We start from the raw sequence: 22,123 nt of genomic DNA, 5'->3' as shown, positions 1-22,123 counted from the left end.
GCTGTGATTCAACTAAGCGTAGGAAACCTCCTTTAAAGATTTAACTCTATATTTAGATGAAATTATCATTTGTGCTGCTTCAATAAACTGTATTGAGAAGTGAATTGATCTATGATGTGATTTTCAACATGCACCACATCCCAGTCTCTGTCTGCTCTGTTGGTCTTAGAGTTGACTGTGGAGGCCTCATTGAAATGACTCATTTTTATTTTCAAAAAAATCCTCTCGAGATAATGAAGTACTGTGACATGGGGGTGCATTATCCTACAGGATACCGACATCAGAATACTGGTTATCTGGGTTCATTAAGGGATGGATATGATTGGAAGCAATGCTCAGCTGGTTTTAAAGGGTCCAAAGCACGCAAAGAAAACATCCCGCCCACCACTCCACTGCCATCATCAGCTTTAATTGTTGATACAAGGAACGATGGATCTATGCTTTAATGTTTGCACCAGGTTCTGACCCGACCATCTTACCCGAAACTCATCAGACCTGGGATCTGTTTTAGCCTGTGTTAACAGCAGCCCCAGTTTCCTGCTTTTAGCTGGAGTCTTCCAATGCTGTAGCCAGTCTGCTTCAAATTCAAGTTTTTGCATTTGACAGACATATAGATTTAAAGATAGAGTTTTCTAGAAATAGAACAAATAAAAAAATCCCCTTTATTGTCCTACAATGGGGAAATCTTGTAACAGCAGCAAAGCGACAGATATTATAAAAAAAGGTATGTGCACTAATTAAGTATATATAGAACAAAATAACAGAATAAAGTGAAAAATGTTTAAAAATCAATGTACGAATACAGTATAGTAAGGGCAAAAATATGTTTTGAATGTAAATAAAGTGTAGTTGGTTAAAAAAAAAAGGATAAATAACTAATAAACTCAGTAAACTAACTAACTTCTGTTTTTTATAAAAATAAATAAATGAATAAAAATAATAATAAAAGAATAATAAAAAACTATAAAATAAAGAATAAAACTAACTAACTTCTAAACATTATTTCTTGACAAGTCTGTCCTAAATTAGCCTATACATAACTTAAAACCATCATGCAAGACATTTTATCCAAACAGCAGCTGCTCAGTGGATCTTTATAAGACAATTCTCTCTCTGAGCCATGGTCGTGCACAAAAATCACAGTAAATCATCAGTGTCTAAAATACTCAGAGTAGCATGACTGAAACCAACAACGTCAAATTTAATGTATCCAAAACCTCCTTTCTTTAACATCAACTTTAACAAGTTTTCTTTACCTAAGATGCGCAAATGCATAGAGCATACGGTAGCCATTTGTGAAAAATGAATTGAAGAAATACACCAAATATACTTGTAAATAAGTGTGGAAATTTCTTTCAAATTCGCTGTAAAACCTTTTTATATATATATAAAACAACCTCATCCCTTAGTTAGGTAACCAAAAGAAAGACATTTGCCGGATCTCACTTCTTATTTATCACTCCAAGTCATTCACTGTGATTTCTTTTAAACAGTGGCTTTATTTTTTCTTTTATTAGAGACTAAACAACCCACACAAAATGTGATAATTGTTTGATTGTCTGACTGAAATGTATTTCTGCCATTTTAGCCTCAAACCAGAGAGTTTTATTTTTCTGTGTTTACAAGGCAGCCTGTTAAACTAAACAACCCAGTGCCAACCCTACAAGGAGACAGAAGCTCTCAGCGGACCACCAGACAGCAGCAAAATTGGTGGCTTGGCTTTCAATTCCAGCCCACATTTGTTTCACCATCACATCAGGTGATGTTAGTCAGATTAAGCCAAAGCATTTGTGACTTTAAGGGTACATTCTTTATTCCACCTTCAGTTACTCCTGAGGGTCAATATTATCATCTATTAGGCATCCTGCTACCTTAATAAGGCTTCTTCTGGTCCCAAGTTAGATAATCCAACATCATTTAATTGAATTAAACAAGGACCACATCAAAGACCAGAAGTAATAATGCGGATTTATTTAATGTTCAAAAAGGTGGTCTTTAATTTTCTGGATCAAGACATTTAAAAAAAATTAACACCCTCCAGCAGTAAGATGCTTAATTTGCAGATACTGCGCTGAGAGTACCTGTCATCTGTCTGCAGGTTAAATAAAGCAGCCAGTTGTAATATAGACATGAATACAGACAGAAAGTCACATCTCAACATATGGAGAGAGGAGCACACACAGCATCACAGGTAGCAGGCTGGAGGTTGAGTCATGGGTTGAGGGAGCCTGAAATAAATCACAGCTCCAAAGGAGGGCTAACTCTAGATGACAACTGCAGCTAGATTATATTCAACTGTCCAGCAACGCTGGGTTCAGGACTTCTGGTGTCGTGGTGATGGGGACCCCACTGCTGAGCACTGACAGATAAAATCCTTGTTCAGACACGACCAAGAAGGAGCAGGCAGCTTATCTTTTCCCATCGTTCATGAAATAGCCAGTGGCTGCAGGCCGTGCTAAGCTGTCAAGCAGACTGTGTATCTGTGTGTTTGTGGGAGGGGAGGCTAGGAGGGTATAAGGCAAAGGGAGGTGAGGACGGGGGTGGTGTGGCAAACCCAACATGTGTGTCATACTGAAGCAGATGGATGGAGAGGAAATAGCAAAAGGAGTAAAAGTTTATTTATTTATAGGCTTGTTTGCATTGGAACGACCTATCCAATGGCTGAAGGGAAGAATAAACCATTTTTACATATAATTTAAATATGGCTGTATTCTTATAGTTCAATTATTTTACATTTTATCTGGACAAATTCATTTATTTTAGTTCTTTAAAATCAACTGAGGTCTGAGTTTCTGATTTCTTTCCCTCAAAGATCCCTTTTGGTTCTTGGAATATTGTCTTTAGCATGCAAACGAGGACATCTAGTGGTCACATGAGGTATATTTAAGGCTTTCCAGGTAGCAAATATATCTTTCATGTTTGAACTGATTAATACATATTTGCATTCCTAGTTTTCCTTTAATGGAAACCTTTGAAGCAGTCTCACTGATCTGGTTGAATTATCTCTTTAAAGTACTTTGAGATGACATGCGTTGTGAATTGACTCTATATAAACTAAAATGAACTGGATTGAATTTAAGTATACATATCCCAGTTTTTTATCTTAATTTGTCTATATTAAAAATTCTTCTAATAAATATATTTATTATTAGCACCATTTGCTGTATGTTTGTGCATGTAGTCCTAATTAAATATGTGAATGTATGCGGTATGTATAACAACAACATTAAAAGTAATGATAGTATTAATAGTTAGGTTAATTTATATTAAATTTCAGATATATTTTGTCATTGCATTTTTTTTATCCAAAATTCTGGAGGAAATAGCTCTTGTGAAGAAAAAAAATTGTTTTGAATCATAACTATTCATGAAAGGTTTAAATGCCCTTTTATTCATGAACCCGAGTACTGCCTTTGTTATGGTATCTTTGGACATCATGTACATAAAAAGCAGTCTGCATGTGTAAATTTTTAGCACCTACATTTATTTTAAATCTACCCATACGATTGATTGCTATGAAGTTAAAATTCTAAAATTCTTCATCTGTATCACCTTGGGGTTTAATGTGTCAGATAATGGGAAGAAAACATAATTGTCTTCATACTGATAAAAGCAAGCAGAAGTAATCTTGTTTGGAAGGTCAGATATTGCAGACGGCCCGGTCGATATTCTTGGAGCTGTAGCCCTCCATTTGTGAAAAGCCTTGGTTTATTCTTTTGTTCTACCTTCTGAATTTAAAAAGCAAACTATTCCAGATGTGAAAGATAAGCTATGTATTTTAACCAAGGTAAAAATCCTGCTTCTATTTAAAAAGAAATTTAGAAGAGATCCAAAGCAAACACTTCACCAACTTCCAAGGTTCATGATGAGGGTCAACGATGGTGAGGTGAAAACTTCAGCAACACTTCAAGTACTTGGAACCAACTTTATCAATAGAATCCTGTAACTCTTCTGAGAACAGTATGAACATGTAATCTCTTTATCTTCTTAATGTTGTAAAGAATCCTGTAGCCGGACTCGACACAAACCAAGGGTATAACTTTTGATGCTGACCTCACTAATCGGCCTCCTGTCAGTTATATAGCTAACATTAAGCCTTATGTGCTGTTTTTTAAGGCTCCTCTTGGTTTTGCGGTGTCTTAACTTCAGAAGTTTTATATACTAACAAGTCTAACCTCATGTCAAGTTTTCAAATGCTCTTCAAATTTTCAAGATCTAATCAAGAAGAAGGGTTGATTAAACCACTGCTGTTCTGTATGATGGTCTGCTGTTCTACACAAATACATCTCAGATAAAATGGAATCTGCATAACCATGAGGCTTTATGAGGACATTAAAAGCTGTTTTTGAAAATATCTTTCAGTATTTATTAAACAAGCTTTTTTATAACATTTCTCCACTAAATTTATTCTCTTATTTGTCTAATAATCTAATCTAAGAAATTAACTGTTTTAGGTGTAAAATCCACCCTAATAAAGAAAAACAAAGCCCTGAAAATATCAGTCTATGGAATAAATCTATGATGTATTGGACTTAACAAATTGAGCTACTGAAAAAAAAACACTATACCTGTGTGGGTTCATGGTTTAACAAAATCATATTCTATTACCCATAGTTCTGTCATACCAACAGTTTTTCTAAGTGCTACATAAATAAAGTTGACAAATGTGTCCTTTTTTTAGTTTTATAAATATATATATATATATGTTTTTTTTTTTTTTTTCAATTAAATTCATACTTATATATTGACAGTTCATAACACATGTCATCTCAAGGCATTTTAAAGTGAAAATTAAACCAGATCATCCAGTCGGTTTGGTTCAAAGTTTTTAAGGAAAACCAGCTGACTCATTGCCTCGACAGCAATCCCTCACACCAATCTTACTTGTAGCGACAGTGGAGAGGAAAACTCCCTTTTAAAAGGAAGTAACCTTTAGCAGAACCAGGCTCAATGTGAACGGCCATCTGCAGAGGCCGACTGGGGTTCAAGGAAAGGACATATATAAATGTCTATGCACATATAGACAGTTATATATGTGGTTTTTTATATTATAGTATATTATAAATGTATTATGGGATATACCGGTAGGTACGTAAGTAATACATTGTTATAACAGAAGATGTAGGGTAGCTGAAATCTAAGTATCTAGACTGGCATTTAAAATAATGTAATCTGTTTCTACACACAACTTTAAAAAATGTTTGAGAAAGAAATTTCAAAACAGAAAAGTAAAAACTAAGAAATCACATTTATCCAGGTATTCACAACCTTTTCTTCATACTTTTTTTTATCTCCTTTTGGCAGTGATTCAGCCTCAAGATTGTTTAAATTCAATGTCCCAAGCTTAGCACGCCTATCCTCAGGCAGTTTGGACAACTCTTCTTGGCAGTGCACATCTAAATGCTTAACTAGAGCAGGGCTATAATTATTTTCCAGATGCAGTGTACTATAAAATTTTTCTATTTTATTTAGGGGGAGTCATAAAAAAAAATACTTAAGAAAATATATATTAAAATTCTGGTTAAAAATATATATATATTTGTCAAGAATGAGTATAATAGAATATCCTGGTGAAGGTTATCAAGTTTGAAGACGTTTTGTTTCCCATCCAGGAAGCATTTCAATTCAAAAATGAATTGAAACATTTTTTTTTTCTTCAAACTTGGAAACCAAGTCCAGTGGATTGCTTTTAATTTTGGGGAATTAGTATGAAGGAATAATTAAAAGAAATACTTTTTAAATGTGATAAAGATTTAACAGCCAAATGACACAATGGGCTCCATTCAAACAGGGAGTATTTTCAAAAATGTACTCTTGGCTTGTGTCTGAAAAACAGAATCATTTAGCCAAGAATGTTTCATTCTTTTAAGCAAATAGTTTCTGGTAAAGAAAGAAGAAGAAAACATCTTTAAGTGAAGGTACTCCGAAAGTATTTTTATTTTTTTTTTTTTTGCAGTTACTCAGGTAATTGTAACTAAAACCCTTGAAAAAATATAGAATCATTATTCTAAGAGTTGGTTCTCATAGACATGACACAAAACTGCAATCAATCCAAGTGGCCAATTTTTTGGCTTCAAGAAACACTAAATAAAATAAAAACATTTTGTTTGACAGTCATCATCAATCTGGCTCATCTCTTTGATTGCTTTTGCCAGATAAGCTTTACAGCTGGAGCCTCATGAACCATTTTTGTTTACTGATTTCTTCACACTTTCATTTCGATTGAGATCCAGACTATCTGCAGATCATGACATGGATCTTACGTACCTTTCTTCAAGAAATGTTTCATTTTGCCTAAAAAAAACAAAACAAACACAAAAAAAACATTATCCTGAAAATTATTTAATCATCCACAAACATAATTTTGAATGATGGGATAAGAGGAGTGTCCAAAATGTCAACATAAACTTGTGCATTTATTGGAGATGTAATGACAGCCATCTGCAGTGTCTTTAGCTGAAATGCAGCCTCATATTATCAATGACTGGAACATACCATAGTTGCTTTTCTGTATCTAAATTCAATTTCCTTTAAGCAGTTTTTAAGTTTTGTCTCATTTGTTTCTTCATTTTATTTATGAGCATTTTCAATTTTTGCTTTAAGCTTTCTGTCTGTATGGTTTATATTTTAGGATATCCTCAGTTCTGGTGAAAACTGTTATTTCTTGGGGGGAGAAAAAAAGGTATCAGTCTTTGGTAAAAACGTTGTCAACTCAAAGGTATCAAAACGTTTGAGTTCTTTTTTTATTTTGATAATATTTTGCAAACTGGGCAGATATTTTAGTTTAATAAAGCAACATTCTGGCCTATAAGCACATTCAATGTTTATTTTGGGTCTTAACAATCGAAATATACTGATTTAAATGCTGTCCAGCTGACCCGCAATGACTTATGGGAAATGGAGGATCCCGCAGTTTCCTCGGCGCTACCGCACACATGCAAGCAGGTTGCACCGCAGGATCGGGAGTTCTCATGATTTTCAACGGACTCCCGATCCCGTGAGAACTGACAACAGTTTTCCTGAGAACTGAGGCCGTCCTAAAATGCACACCTTTCCTGAGAAAGTAGGCCGGTCCAGAATGTAGGTAACGCCTTTCCTCGGAATGTCCTAAAACGCACACCGTAGTCTTAACGCTCGGACTCTTCCTTGGTTTGGCAGCATGCCAACCTCTAACAACCGTCCCATTTTATTTGAGCATTGTCTAGAATTACGACACAATGAGCTGGAAACAACCGAAATCTTTAACAACGTTTTGTGGTGATTTATTTTCCTTAAAAGAGTCAAATGGTTGAAAAGCCTCAGGTTGGTGTATGGTTCGTTTCCCTCCACTTGGTGAAACAGCTCTCATTTTAGACTGCAGACTCTATGATGGTTTTGGGGGAATAAAAAATTCCGATCTTTCCCCCCCCCCCTCACTTTGACTGTTGTGTGTTATTTCCGCGAGAAAAAGAAAACAGTTACTATCCATCTCTGATATGTTTGTCATTATTTTAATTGATATACCACAATTTTTATATACATTTTTAAACACACCAAAGTAGCACCAACGATGCTGTCCTAAGTATCTGAATGTTAAATGTTTTTTTGCGGTGAATATATTATACATATGTTGCAATACATTCAATGAACAGCAGATGGCGCCATTCTACAACAAAAATCCAGGAATAAGCTGCTTGTTCAGCTCTTACGTCTTAAATCCTCCATTTAGGAATTTTCTTTTCTTTTTCTCTACTACTTGACTTTTAAAGCTTACATCCATTTTACCAGCAACAATAAGACTATGAATGAATGCCACCAAGTTTGTAATAGAGGCGATTATGCTGGAATAAAAGGTTACAATTTATTAAAGCAACAGAATCCCACTTCAATGTCAGTTTGAAAAGTTTTGAAAAACAGAAAAAGGTTTAATCGCTAAACTAGCACTGCTAAAAAGATATTTAAGTGAGTCTTGGAAATACAGCTGGGGGCCTCACCCTGTTTTTTTTGTACCGCTTGCTCCGTTTGACAGATTTCAAAAACTTCGAGGTGGGCCTTGCTCATATAAAGTGGCCTAGAGCACATTCCTTTAGGAACACTCATGTTTTTATCTTTCTGTGAGCAAACAGGATGAAGCACAAATGTAGCCTTCACTTTATACTTAAATGTCATATGTGTGTTCTAATTTTACAAAATTATACTAAGATTAAGTAGCAACATTGGGGCCTTCTTAAGACTTGCTTGGGAAGTGTTGAATTTACCCATGACTAGTATTTAGTAGTCTAGTATACATTTTTTTTTTTTTTATGAATATGGGCAGAAAAAATGTGCACAGCTTCTTTTAGTGATCAGATGGACTACAGATAAAAAGCTTGACAGGTTGGGAATCTTTGAGTTTCTTCACATTGTGGTCAGACATAAAAAGTGGAACTGAAACAAAGAGTGGGAATGAGGATGGAGGGGCGACTGAAGGAAAAGGATGGAAAAATAAAAAGTAGCAGACAAAAGAAAAAAAAAAACACCTTACAAAGGGAGTAATCAGAAAAGGGAAGAATGGATGGTCTGATGGACAAGTGATGGTATCAATAATTTGATATTCAGCATTGGATGGATTGGAAGATGGATGGCAAATGGACAAAGGGAGGGTAAAGAGACTAAAAATTATTGTAGATGCTAAGATGGGCAATAAAACCTGGATATGCATTATCACTTAATTTAGATCAAAATATTCTGGTTGATATCTAACTCAATGTTCAGCTTATATCCGTATAAAGCGAGCAAATGAAGTGCACAAACAGCACTTGTGTAACCCATTGTTTTTCTGAGGAAAAGAGGACGGATGGTGTCTCTTCACCTGGTTTTTTATATGAAAACTTACCCTTTAACAAAATAAACTTATGTATGTGAAGATGTCCGTCTTTACTGAAGTTTCATGGAACAAAAGAAAAGGGTTACTTCAATGACAGGAAAGGACCACCTCCTAATGTGAGTCACTAAGGCATTAGTGAGTTAAATAGCACACACACGGTGAGCTGTGTGATGGATAGTGAGTGTGCAACAGGAGGCAGCAGGCGTGGTTCCTTTTTTAGTGAAGTAGTGATCGGCCATATAAGCAGGTAAACTCAAACATCCAAGAGGAGAGATGATTTAAAGCCACTCAAGCCAAAAGAAACACACTTAGACATCAGGCCAGGGCAGTTTTTCCATGACGTTTCACAAACTGAACTTTATTGACAGAATCTGAACAGCATGAAGAACAAAAAGTCCTCTGTGCGTGACCTCCTGTTATCCAAAGCTGCTATTTAACCTGACATCTCAGCTGGTGCAGCGGTTAATGCCTTCTTCAATCAGCGACCATGCAGGAACAAACCAAACACACTCCCAGAGAGAATGAGCAAAGTATGTTATATTTAATTTATTAATGAACACAAATCTCATTACACTCGCATGAACAACAGCAACAGGTTAGCAAAGTGGAGTTTATGTTAAACACATTAATGTGAGGTGGTTAAGTTTCTCATTCACTTGTTAAACTAGTCAAATAAAAAGGGAGCAAAAAATGACATGCGGAAGTTAAACATACAGCATCTTATTTTTTCTGCCACAACACCAAAGACAATATACACCCTGCCTGAAGGAATAAAATATACAGCACACAGCCAACTTTGTGTTTATGGCAGAAAAGTACAACTCAATAAATTCAGAAAATATTAATAAGAAAAAAACAAAATAACAATCCCAGCAAGCTGGTCCCCCTAAGTAATGGAATACATACAAATATACAAATACTGAAAACATATCTCTCTTCTCTCTTGCAGCTAAGCTAACGAGAAAATTCTTTGGAAATGAGATGCAGGAGTAAGAGAGAGAGAGAAAGGAGACTTTTTTTTTTCTCTTCCAGATGAGACAATTGCATGTAGGTAAAATTTGGGGGTGAGATTTACTTGTTATCCAGTCTTAAGAGCTGCTCCTTACCATTAACTGTAAGGGATTTTAACTGACCATCTTCCACCACTTCTACCCGCTCCTGGCCGTTCTCCACAATCCTGTAACAAACAGACAGAGCAGTCTTTTTAGAAACCCCGGCGCAAGAATTATTACTTATAAAATGCCTCGTAAAAGTATTCACACCATGTCAACTTCACATTTTAATCACACATCTACAAACTTATATTTCACAAGTTTATTTGATAGACCAACATTAAGTAGATCAGGTTGTCGTATTCAAAAACAGGAGTATGGCAATATTTATACTGGGTCTCTCAATAAACAGCAGATATAAGTGCAAGGATGATACTGTGGGTTACACCAACGTTGTACATGTAGAGATTGAAACTCTTAAACTTTGGTAGCCAAGTAGCTCAATTTTAGGATTGAATTTAGGCTTGGCAGTTTAACTCTGTGGCCCTTCCATTGTAGCCTTTATTGTACTTTGGGGTCATCCTGTAGCTGGAGGCTGAACTCTCTCTTAATCCCTTATCTTTTGAAGGTTTTCCTCTAGAATTGCGCTGTAATCCACTCCCTCAATCTTCCCACCAACTCTGAACAAGTTCCCTATCCCTGCTGAAAAAGCGCATCCCCTAAGCGTCACCTTCATGTTTTAAACCTAAACCGTGGATCTCCTCTCCTCCATAGTCACAATGTTCATCATGGCTACTTCTCTTAATAACAGTCCTTTCCTACCTGGCCAGTTTACACAAACTACTATATCATCCTCAGTTTACAGCTGCACTAAACTTTTGTTTAGGCTTTGTAAGATATTCAAAGTTTAAGATTTTATAGCCTAACACTGCTTTCAACTTCTTCCTGCCTGCCGTTTTTCCTGATCATCATAAAGCTGCTTGACTGATGTTTGCCATCAAGGCTCTAAGCCTTTTACAGACAGAACAACTGAAATTACATCTGGGAAGGGAAAAAACTAAATAAAAACAGTCCCTTTGCCTCTTTTTTGCAATTATAGGCTATATAAAACTACCGCAAGGCACTACACCATGAGTTAATCTCTGTCATACCGTTTTGTGGTGATTTTCCTGCCATTGACGATCTTGGTAGAAGTTGACACAGATCTGAAGTTGCCCATCCCTCCGCCGCCGCCTCCAAACGAAGAGGAAGAAAAGGAGGTAAATCCTCCTCCTCCTCCTCCTCCCATGTCACCAAAGGAGCTAAAACCTAAAAATAGAATATCTCAGTCAAAAAAACAAAGTCTTAATCCTTTTATTGCTATTATTTACTACAATATGCAGTTGACTGCAGAAACGTTAGGAGTCTGCACACCTGTATCAAACCCTGAGAAACCAGGTCCAAAAGCTGGAAAGCCACCAAAGCCAAAGAGTGGACCGCCCATCCGGCTCCTGTGTGCACCTCTTTGACGACCGCGCCCGCCAAAGAAATCATCAAAGGGATCATCACCTGCGAACGGACAAAGAGTCAAGTGAGATTTTGGTTTTCTCCCGTTTGCTTTAAGTTCTTCACCTTCTTACTTTCTTTACACTGGTATAATACGGAAAATATTTCTACACTATAATGCTCAAATTTTCAGTTCTTTTTACATTTAGGCTCAATTTTTTGTGATTCTCCAGTGATCAAATAGATGGATGACAAAACAGAGGCATAAATGAATGCATGAAAAGGATGGAGCAATAGACTGATAGGAAATTTGGATGGAAGGAGGATAGAGAGATGATTGACAAGCTGACAGATGATTATATTACAGACAGAAGAAACAAGAATAGGTGGAATGTGAGCTTATCATCCAAACTATGTTTTAGCTTTTTTTTTTTTTAAATAGTTAATTATTCCAAAAACAGCAAACAAATCAAAAATCCCAAAAGCTGTCATGAATGGCAGAGCATTTATCAGTAATTTCTGGAAATGTGTTATCCGTTTAAAAACTGTCAAGTGACGCAGACCCATTTCTATCCCAAAGCCCAGAGGAGCTTCTGCTAATTGTGTGCTGCCGATCTGGGTCACCCTAGCAGGATAAGGCTGGAATCACTGGCACTAAAAGAAGACTCCTCCCTCAACCTTGAGCACACCAAGGCTGCATTAAAAATGGGTTTGCTTCTTCCCCCTGACAGAAAGGCTTAAAATAAAAAATAAAAATCTGCTGTGTTTCTGTGTACCAAGAGCTGAACAGAGATGAGCTTTAGCAGGGAAGTTACGCATCAGTGGAAAATAAAGAGAGGAATGTAAACTCTGAGGAATGTTGTTTAACTACTGAAGTGTGATTCAGAACTTTAATATCCAAGTAAAGAGTGATTACTTGACAAATACATGAAACCTTACAAATTTAATAATTAGAGTACATGTGGCTTTAGGGACCTTAAACTAAAGATATGTATAACAAAATAAGTCAAGGTAGAATTCAGCAGGAAGCAAAATAAAAAAAGTTGACCTCTCCTTCTCGATTCATAACGTTCATTTCAGGAAAAGCGTCTGCCATTCCTGGCAGACATCTTGGCCACATTGAAGTGAGAGACTGTTTGTCTCAGAGGACACTGAGTGGGCTGAGTGACAGATCCACAGGACCAGCTGCTGTTTGCTAAGACAGGCAGCTGGACGATCAGGACCTGAGGGCTGAATGGGATTTATATACAACCCTAAAACACCTTCCCTAGCTGAGCTCAGGCTAAACGAGCAACTGAAACTTCATGGCCAATAAACAGTGACGATTCAAACAAGATGCCTTCTTCTTTAAACAAATGCCGTCAAAATACTCTCAATCATGCATTTCTAATTTAAAAATAAAAAAATGAACTGATAATGTGCCTCCTTAAGTATTCATAGCTGCACAATTTCACATTTTACAAACAACTTTAATTGTGTTTGGATTTTATAAAACAGAGCGACAGAAAGCAGAGCGTTAGTGGAAGGTGGAAAGAAAATAAACTGGTTTCCTTTTTTTTTTTTTTAAACACAAATTAGTCGATACTCTCAAACTATTTTTTTCCTGTAAACGTAGCTGCTGACAATCATCTCATCATTGTGTCAACTGCTCAGTGGGAATGGCATTTAGAAAATATTTAGTTTCCCTTAACAAATGCCAGAAAGCATAACAAAGTCTCACCTGAGCAGCAAACATCTGCAGCTCCTCCAGTTTCATCTTTCTGATTTTAAAGGAGGATCGGCTAAAAGGACACTACACATTTTTGCTTACTTTGTGAAAAATAGATTCAAAGGGTTTAAATACTTTTTTTAAACTAATGCAACTTTCTCCAGTTACGAGTCAGACAAATGCAATAAAGGCTATTTAAAGTCAAAACAGAAACTGAACCTCCATCTTCAGCTCAGGGATTTGGCCATCTTGTTTTATGGTCACTGTTTACGAGTAAACAGCAACAGCTGAGTTACTCCTTATCCATGTCAGTATGGCCCTAACATGTCAGCATCATGACAGGACAGTAATCTTCAATCTGTAAACTCCATGTACGTCTGTACGGGAGGCAAGCACACGCTTATTACATCTGCTTTCGTTTCAACATGGAAGCTATTTTTGAATGCATTCCAGTTGAGTGATGTAGATGCTAGAATCCATCCTCCGCCTGCGTCTGAACTCCTTATTTAGAGCTACATGAGGTGAAGTACAAAATGCTTTCCAATCAGCCTTCTGTTGAACCCAGATACCCTCCAACAAGCACTAAAAGTGTTTCACCCTTTTATAAACACATTTCAGAAACTGTTCCTTTTTCAGATTTATTACAAAGACTTTAACAAACACACAGAAATTGACCTAAATCGTTGCCTTTAACTATACTCTACAGTCCCTTTGAGGTTAAGAAATAGATGATGTAGGTGTCAACATGAAGGAAAAAAAAATGTACTTATAAAGTAAATACTTACAAACAGGCTTAAGAGTTCCTGTAGAAAAATGAGCTTTCTTGATTCGCCAGTGATCAAAGGTCAATAGTTTATTAATGAAATTTGTGGATTATATTACAGAAAAGGTCAAAATAATTGCTAAATGAGGGAGGTTATGTAACGATGCTGAAGTCAACAGCCAGCACTGTATCTACAAGAGGCATCTACTGGCAGATGCATCCTGTTGAGGAGAGTGTTGAGTGTAGCAGAGGGATTAGCACTGGGATTTTTCCCCCTACATCTACAGTTGCACATCAGGAAAAAGCGGCTAAGGGGCAAACTCATTAGGTAACAGAGCATGTTGCTGTGCATATACAAAAAAATGAAATAAAAAGTCTCTCTTTGGAGTGTTTCCAATCCTCATGTATTATTTTGAGCACATAAATTTTACAACGGAACCACAGCCCCTCTCTGTATTTAGACAGTCCCATCAAGCCAGCGGCCATGTCTGTGCTAAGAATACGTTAGCCTTACCAAACAAATCAGCAAACGGATCTCTTCCACCAAAGAATTCCCTGAAAACGTCCTCTGGGTTACGGAATGTGAAGCCGCCACCATGGCTGAAGTTATCATAGTGGTTTCCTTGGAGATATAAAAAAAGAAAGGCTCAGTTACAAGAAAATCTAAACTAATCAGTGCAAATATAACATGTCAGTATATCAACCAAGAACTAGGAAGTCTCCAAAGTGTGGTCTTATTGTGTCTCCTTTCACCCATTTTAAAAGTTGTTTCCTTACCTCTACCAGAGAGGCCGTCTTTTCCATATCGATCATAAAGACTCCTTTTGTTTTCTGTGAAAGAAAAAGAAAAAAATGTAAGTGAGGAAAAATCCTGGAAAAATAATTCTAATTCTAAGGCGGCAAGAGCTGATTTGGCATCTGGTGTTTAATTTACTTTGATTTGGAAATCACTATTTTTTTTCTTTTTCATGTTGTTTGACAAAATATGTCATTCTCGTCATTCTCCAAAGCATCCAAAAGTAGAGGGAAATACACCAACAATATGCATCTTTTGCAGGTCAGTCCAAAGTTTTTAGTTTATGAAAAATATTTTTAGCTCATAATAAATATAATGTACATTAAATACATGAGACTGGAGGTGTTTAAAAACCTAAGCTATTTAATTTTTGAAAGAAAAAAAAGAAAAAAAAATAGAACTAGTTAGTGTGTTTTTGTAGTATAAATCTGAAGACAGAAATCCCACTGGGGTCTGAAGCACAGCTACTGTTCTGAGACCCATTTGACTGCTTTGTTTATGTTGTGAGCATTATCTGATAAAGTCATTAAATGCCTTCCCAAAGCCAGGGGTGTGTTGCATTGTGGGATATTGTTAAGCTGAGACATAAAAACAAGAAACTCCATGGCAAATAAACAGTGACGATTCAAACAAGATGCCTGCTTCTTTAAACAGATGCCGTCAAAATACTCTCAATCATGCATTTCTGATTGAAAAATAAAAAAAAATGATTCCTTAAGTATTCATACCTGCACAATTTCACATTTAACAATTTCACATTTTGGTGTAATTAACACCAAAATAAAATATGCTGCCTCAGTTAGACTCAAAAACTATGATGTAAAGTTGGCTATTGGTTTAACATGACAAATTAGCCCATAAAGCTAAACTAAAATAGTGCAAAATAAACTTATGCATCCTCAAAGGAGCACAAGGTTAAAAACATAAATAAAAAAATTATGATTTTCTTTCATGAGCTTCAACAGATTTAAGATTTGTTGACAGACAAGTTGAACATTTTTTTACAGTATTTCCAGTTTATCGTGTTTTCAAACAACAGAAGACTAAAGTTGTTTTTCCGGCCCTCCTGCTTTAAAAAACAAAAACAAAACAAAAAAAACACTGTTTAGGAAATCCAGATTTATTATTTCACAAGAATTATCAGGTCGTTTCATATTCAACAACCCAGTATCATTGTAGGATTTTACATTTAGCCAGTGCAGACCTTACTTTTACAAAATTTTTTTACAATTTCTATCACTTTTAATTAAGGTTTAAGCAAAGCCATCACTCATTTTGTCCAAGATTATCACTAATAGAGGTTCAAATTTCATGTTTTCTAAGCCAAAACAAGTTTTTGGGCTACTATATAAGGCTTCGAACTCAACGCTAATTCTGACATTTTGAAATGAAAAAGCTTTCTGGATGGGAAGTGAAACATCTTCAAACATGGAAACCAAGTCCAGTGAATTGTTTAACATTTTTGGAATTACTAACAGAGTCCATTAAAAGCCAAACAGCTTCATATGCATAACTAAAAGCAAAACCATGGGAGACTTGTGACGATAAGAGAAGCGCATTCAAGCAAATCTGACACAAAATTCTCAAGAACTGCTGCTGCAAGCAGTTTTGACGCTGATAACCGGATTCTCTCTGGTCTCCACAGGCAACTAACAGTAGTACACCTTGGAGTAATTCAATGTATGTTAAAGAAGCTCAATGTGATGAACAGGAGCTCATTTTAAATGGTCTAAACATCAGGGGTGTGAAAATTCCCTAAAAATTAATACTGAATAAAAATGACTTAATTTGCAGCTCATAAAAAAGCAACCTAAAAACCACTGGTCACTTTATTAAACAATAAATCTTTAACTTTAACCTTAGAAATAGTTTTTTTTAAAGGCTTAAAGTAAAATAAATAATACCACCCAAACAAAACCACTTAACCTGAATATTAAAAAGTAGGAAAGCACAGGGGGTAAAGCATTTGGGACAAAAACAGAATGTGAATACATTTGAAGTTGAAACAAATCAATCTTACCATCTGACAGGACTTCATAAGCCTCTGACAGCTCTTTAAACCGCCTCTCTGCCTCTTCCTTGTTGTCTGGGTTCTTATCTGGATGCCATTTCAACGCCAATTTTCTGTAACTGTGGAGTGAAGAAGAAAAAAAAGCACCCAATTTAAATCACAGTGGTGCTTAATATAAAAATATGCCAAGAACAATATTTAATCCAGCAGAGGGGCGAGAGATCAGAAGAGGAGAGGTCAGCCAGACATGGGAACTGGACAATTTTCCAATGACTGGTTCTGATCAGTGATTGACTGGTCAGATATTGATTTCTGTCTATTTAATGCATCACAACTAGTACTGTCTTAGTTTATAAACACATCTATTAGCATTTACTTTAATCAACCTTGGCATTTAATAAAAAAATCAGATGCACAGGCTACATATATAAACATAAATGCAAAAATGGGGAAAAATGCCTTCATCTTTTTTAGTTTAGAAATAAAGATTGCAGAACAGCAGAATATACATATCAGGTTTTATTTAAAGATAATAAATATCCATAGATTCTAAAGTTTTTTTTTTTTTAAAGAGTAAACTACTATTTACAAAAATAAAGCATTGTACATATGTTAGGAAAATTTACAGCATTGAGAAATTTTAAAGAGAAACGTACAAGATGCTGATTAATTAATTCAAACAAGAAGTATTTTAACTGCTGACCAAACTTCACTGTACGATTGATTCATAGTTGTTTGGACACAGATTTTAAACAACTTTTTAAACAACTGCAAAGTATAATTTTAATACTTTGGCATTATTAAAAATTATGCAGCTTTGTAAATAACAAAGCAAAAACAAATGAGCTAAATTTAGCTAAGAAAACTGGACGGTATCTCACAGAACCATTGCTCAGTTTGTTAAAATATGCTTTCTTGTAAAGCATAGGAAGCTGACAGGCAGTGCTCAGTTAGAAACTACACCACTATTTCTCTGCATTAAAAAAACTGCAGAGGACCAGAGCTCTAAAATGTGAAAATGATAGGACAGAAGTTTTGGTTTTGAAAGAATCAATATTTAAAACCTCAATTTAGGTTATGCAGACAATACAGCTGCTATAAGACAATCTTTGTATCGTTTTTGTAGAGCTATGACTAATGATTGTTAAGCAAATCGATTAACCTGTTGATCTTTTTTTGTGTGGATTTTTTTACGAATTTTAACAAGGTCAAACTAAAGCTTTTTACTTGAAGAGTTCTAGTTAAGGCATATTGATAGACGAAAATGTTTAATTTTAAATGCAAAATATTTTGGGTCGCTCTGTCAGCTAAAGACATGTTTTAGAGTCTCTATACTACATTTAACGATTAATCGATAGGTAAATTAGTTGACAATTAGCCGATTAATCGGATAGTTTCAACCCTAGTTTTTTGATCAGCAACTATATCCTTGGTTTTTTGTTTGCTCTATTATAAAAGCCTTTACTTGGCCTCAAGGAAAGCATTCATTTCAATAGATTTTGTGTGTAAATCGGCAGTTTCAAGCATTCTTTTGGAACCTCAGAGTGTCACTCTGGGTCCAGAACAAGAACTGAAGGGTTAAATCCAGGAAATATCTTCCTCATGATGGAATAGAAAGGAATGTTTAGTTTACTTCTTTTCTAAAATGCTTTCTTTGTCAGTCACAAAATTAGGTGAGGATAATACTTTAATAGTCCAGTTGAAATGTATTTTGTCTGAATAAAAAGTCTATTCACAATTGAAAAAGATTTGTCAGTGTATCCAGGAGGGAATGTCCAAGCAGGTTCAATCTGAGGTCAGACTGAACAATCCTCAGCTTATCAAACTACACATGGCTCTATTGAGAAATTAAAGGTCCATGACAGTGCAGCTGGATGAATACTTAATATGTGCAGCTTGTTCGGTCTTGTTGGGATTGCTGGAGGGGAGAAAAAAGAAAAACCTTCCCTTTCAGCACAGTCTTGCTCATAAAGTATCTAAGCTACATACTTAAAGTGGAAATATTTGAAGCTTTTTAAATATTTGATGCTTTGCATTGTGGCAAAATACCACACACAAAATCCATCTCAAGATAGTTAAAAACAATACATACATTTCCAGCTTGTTTACTGTCCGTACACTGTCACAAGTACAGAGTAACCAAATGAACTTTCTGCATTTAACCTATCCCCTTGGGGAGCCATGGGCTGCCATTGTGTGGCGCCTGAGGAGCAGTCTGGGGTTAAGGATCTTTTGCTCAGGGACCCAGAGTGGCAGTCTGTGGGAGTGGGGCTAAAACTCAGAACCTCAGGATTCCAAGCCCTATGCCCTAACCACTAGGCCACCACTCCCCCAACAATCCAAACAACCAGGTCCAGAGTCCAATCCCTTGGATGAACTTAAAATAATAACATGTATTATACATTCCTCAGCTACAGGGATGTTGGCGAGCTAGGAGAGCCAATCTCACATTATGTTTCAGTCACATTTCCTGTTGAAAAAAGTTACAGGATAATTTAATACATCCTTTCAGAGTGTTTTTACATAACAGAAAACCTGTTGCAAATCAATGGAGATGGTGCTCCTCCCCTCCCTTGCAGACTTAACAAAGCACTGCATTTACAAGCAGAGAGGGGGAGGGGGGGCTCACAGTGTGGCTTACGCTGCATCAGCTGTTTGTTTCTAAGCCCACAGAAGCTGCAGATAAGACAAGGGGTTTTAAAAACTCGGGGATTCAATTCAGGGGCTCTGCTCCCTTTAGTCAGCAGTCCTGGTTCCTCACATCTTTGTAGTCATATTATCTGGCAGTGAAAAGATTTAGTGAGTGGTCAGAGGGGCAGCCCTGGTCAAACAAAGCAAACTACTTGTTAATTATGCTACATCCTAGTCTGTTTACTGAGGGAAGAAAACCCAACAAAAAAAACATGTAGACTTTAACGGTATCAAAATAGATGTTCTGCGGCGACTGTTTGGTGAATAATTCAAAATGAAATTTCACATATTTTCTTTCATTTAAGAATTTTTTTCTATTCCAGAATCTTCCTCATTTCCATCCATTTTTAAGATGCTTTTACCATAAACACCCCATTATCTTTTATTTACATCCTTTACAAAAGTCAATGGAAAAGGCTTCACTCACATGGAGATGAAATTTATCAAATATAGCAACTTTTTTTGTTAGCCTGGTATTACTCATATACAATACGCTTCAATTGTCTGTAAATTTATGTGTAATATTTTAGGAGAAAAATAAATAAATACATAGAGCTCATTCAAACCCCCTTGTTTTACCTGTTAGGGTACCTTTAAGAATTTGACTGTTGTGGGCATTCATGTGGATGTAGCATTAGCAATATTAGCTGTTTGCCATAGTTTGTTTACCAGTTTTCTGGTTTTCAAAACCAAGGGGTAAAAAGTTATGCAAGCAGCAACAAGAACCGACTCTTAGTCTCTGATTGTTAGAATCACCTCTTTGTAAGAAATAGAAATAAGTGTGATAAAAGCAAGGTTGGGTTAATATTAGCATTCTTCTGATAACAACTATAACATTTTGTGGCCTTTTCTGATTTTGAACAGAGCCCATAGGAGGAATACCTTAAATCTTTATCACAGTACTCTTTGTGGTAAAAAAAAAATTGCAAACAAAATTGAGAGAAAAGAAAAAACTAAACAAAAAAAATGTTTGTTTTTTTTCAGTCTACCACACAAGCAAAGTCTTAATCTGATATTTGCTTGTGTAACATCTTCAGCAGGGGTTTCAGCAAAGAGTTGTATATGCCTGGTAGCTTTAACTGCATCCCTCCCCTTCTGTTCAGTGATAGTTTCTCGCTTTTAATAAGGATGGCTTCCTTCACCCAAATTTAAAACCATCTGTTCGAGATCTGTACATTTTGGCTATTAAAGGTGTGTCCTTTGTTCTTGAGGTGAACGTGTCCAGCTATCTTGCTCAGAGCCTAACACTATGTGTTTCTAAGTTCATGCTTAGTTTTTCCCCATTGGGCCAAAACAGGTTTGAAGGAGGGGTGAAGGAATGACATCCAATCATCCATTTTCTGACACACTTATCCCTGTTTTGGTCGCAAGGGGTTCTGGTGCCCATCTCCAGCTGCCAATGGGCGAGAGGCGGGGTACACCCTGGACAGGGTGCCAGTCCATTGCAGGGCAACAGAGACAAACAGGACAAAGAGCCATTCACGCACACAGTCACACCTAAGGAGGATTTAAAGAATAACAGTCTTGTTTTTGGACTGTGGGAGGAAGCCGGAGTACCCGGAGAGAACCCACGCATGCAGCCCAGAATTACAGTCCACTGCCTCTAATTTAAGCCTGTTTTGTGGTTACCATGACCCAGATGGCTGACAATTGGCACAGACATTTCTTTTACTCCGTTTCACGTAACTGTATGGCTGTGAAAGCCTTTCACTGCTGCCCCATGAACTTAACTTCCATTAACAAGCTATCCATTTTTAATGTTATTTTTTATTAGGAGCAATGACAAAGTGTGATTTTCCTCACTAAGATGCTCAAAGTAACTAATCATATTTTCAAACTTATTGCTTTTCTTTTTAAACATACAAAAAAAAATCATAAAAAATGTTATAAGGATAATGAAAATGTCCATTCACATTTCTAGCAAACGATTAGGTTTAATGTTGGGCCTAAAAATATTTTTTATTCCTTGACTCTAGAGAAGTTTGTCCCTTACCTGTTTACGAGAACCAGTTAGGAAATACAGATTGTTTGTTGGAATGGTGCTGGTCGCTAGATAGCTAAAGATTTACAGCCAGACAACACTATTCAATCTGAAGTTTCAGTCCTTTCCTTTGTGTGAGCTCGTCCAACTATAGGGCACATCACTTCCTTATTGCATGTCATAGGCGTTAGCAATATTAGCAGTTTGCCAGCATCAGAAAGAGAAAGCAAACACTTGAATACTTACGCTTTTTTAATGTCGTCTTGTGTTGCATTTCTTTGGACTCCCAATATCTGGTAGTATTCCACCATGGCTCTGTCTGTTTTTGTGCTGATTTATTGCAGATTCTTCTTACTGGCCTCTATGGAAAGAAATAAGCTTAGTTAGGAACTGTGAGTAATCAAAGCTGCAAAGTCATGTGTGACCAGCATGACTCCCACACTGCAGAACAGAAAAGTACAAAACATTTTAAAGATGCCATTGAACTATTCTAAACCACTGATGCAGGAAAGAGAACAGCTTAGTCACAATAAGCCAAGTAAAATGACTCCTTTGAGAACATCCTTCAAGCCCAAGGCGATAAGAGACTGATGTTTTCCTTTTCATGTTTAAAGTTCTCTGTGAGAGCACAAATCAAGGAGTGTCAAAATGTCTGAACAACAAGATAAAACAAGCCTAACAAAAGTATCAAGACACTTCAAATGTTGATATTTCAACCAAGCTATAATAGGGGTGGGGGATATATTTTAAATATGCTCAATGTATCTCGAGTTTCCCCACGCACAATAGTTAAAATAACTATCGCAACCGTCGAATACTAATTTGCATGACAACATGAAGCCATCTGCATC

General features: G+C 36.3%; 1 protein-coding gene across 2 annotated transcripts in view; it reads right to left on the bottom strand.

Moving 5' to 3' along the window:
* dnajb6 (DnaJ heat shock protein family (Hsp40) member B6) overlaps positions 1 to 22,123 on the bottom strand; it is a 40,106-nt gene that overhangs the window by 5,652 nt on the left and 12,331 nt on the right. The window contains exons 2-8 of one of the 2 annotated variants that reach the window (XM_015377474.1): positions 21,519 to 21,633; positions 16,610 to 16,719; positions 14,571 to 14,624; positions 14,308 to 14,415; positions 11,251 to 11,385; positions 10,989 to 11,145; positions 9,952 to 10,022 (exon numbers count right to left, since the gene is read on the bottom strand). In XM_015377474.1, the coding sequence (XP_015232960.1) occupies positions 9,952 to 10,022; positions 10,989 to 11,145; positions 11,251 to 11,385; positions 14,308 to 14,415; positions 14,571 to 14,624; positions 16,610 to 16,719; positions 21,519 to 21,583 (700 nt within the window). In that variant the 5' untranslated portion in view covers positions 21,584 to 21,633. Of the gene's footprint in view, positions 1 to 9,367; positions 10,023 to 10,988; positions 11,146 to 11,250; positions 11,386 to 14,307; positions 14,416 to 14,570; positions 14,625 to 16,609; positions 16,720 to 21,518; positions 21,634 to 22,123 lie in introns of those variants that run through there. The other variant, XM_015377475.1, reaches the window with a different exon arrangement.

The sequence above is a fragment of the Cyprinodon variegatus genome, unplaced genomic scaffold, assembly GCF_000732505.1.
Source record: "Cyprinodon variegatus isolate N-32 unplaced genomic scaffold, C_variegatus-1.0 Scaffold154, whole genome shotgun sequence".
NCBI lineage: Eukaryota > Metazoa > Chordata > Actinopteri > Cyprinodontiformes > Cyprinodontidae > Cyprinodon > Cyprinodon variegatus.
The sequence above is the reverse complement of the archived record's forward strand: the minus strand, read 5'-3'. Positions and strand labels throughout refer to the sequence as shown.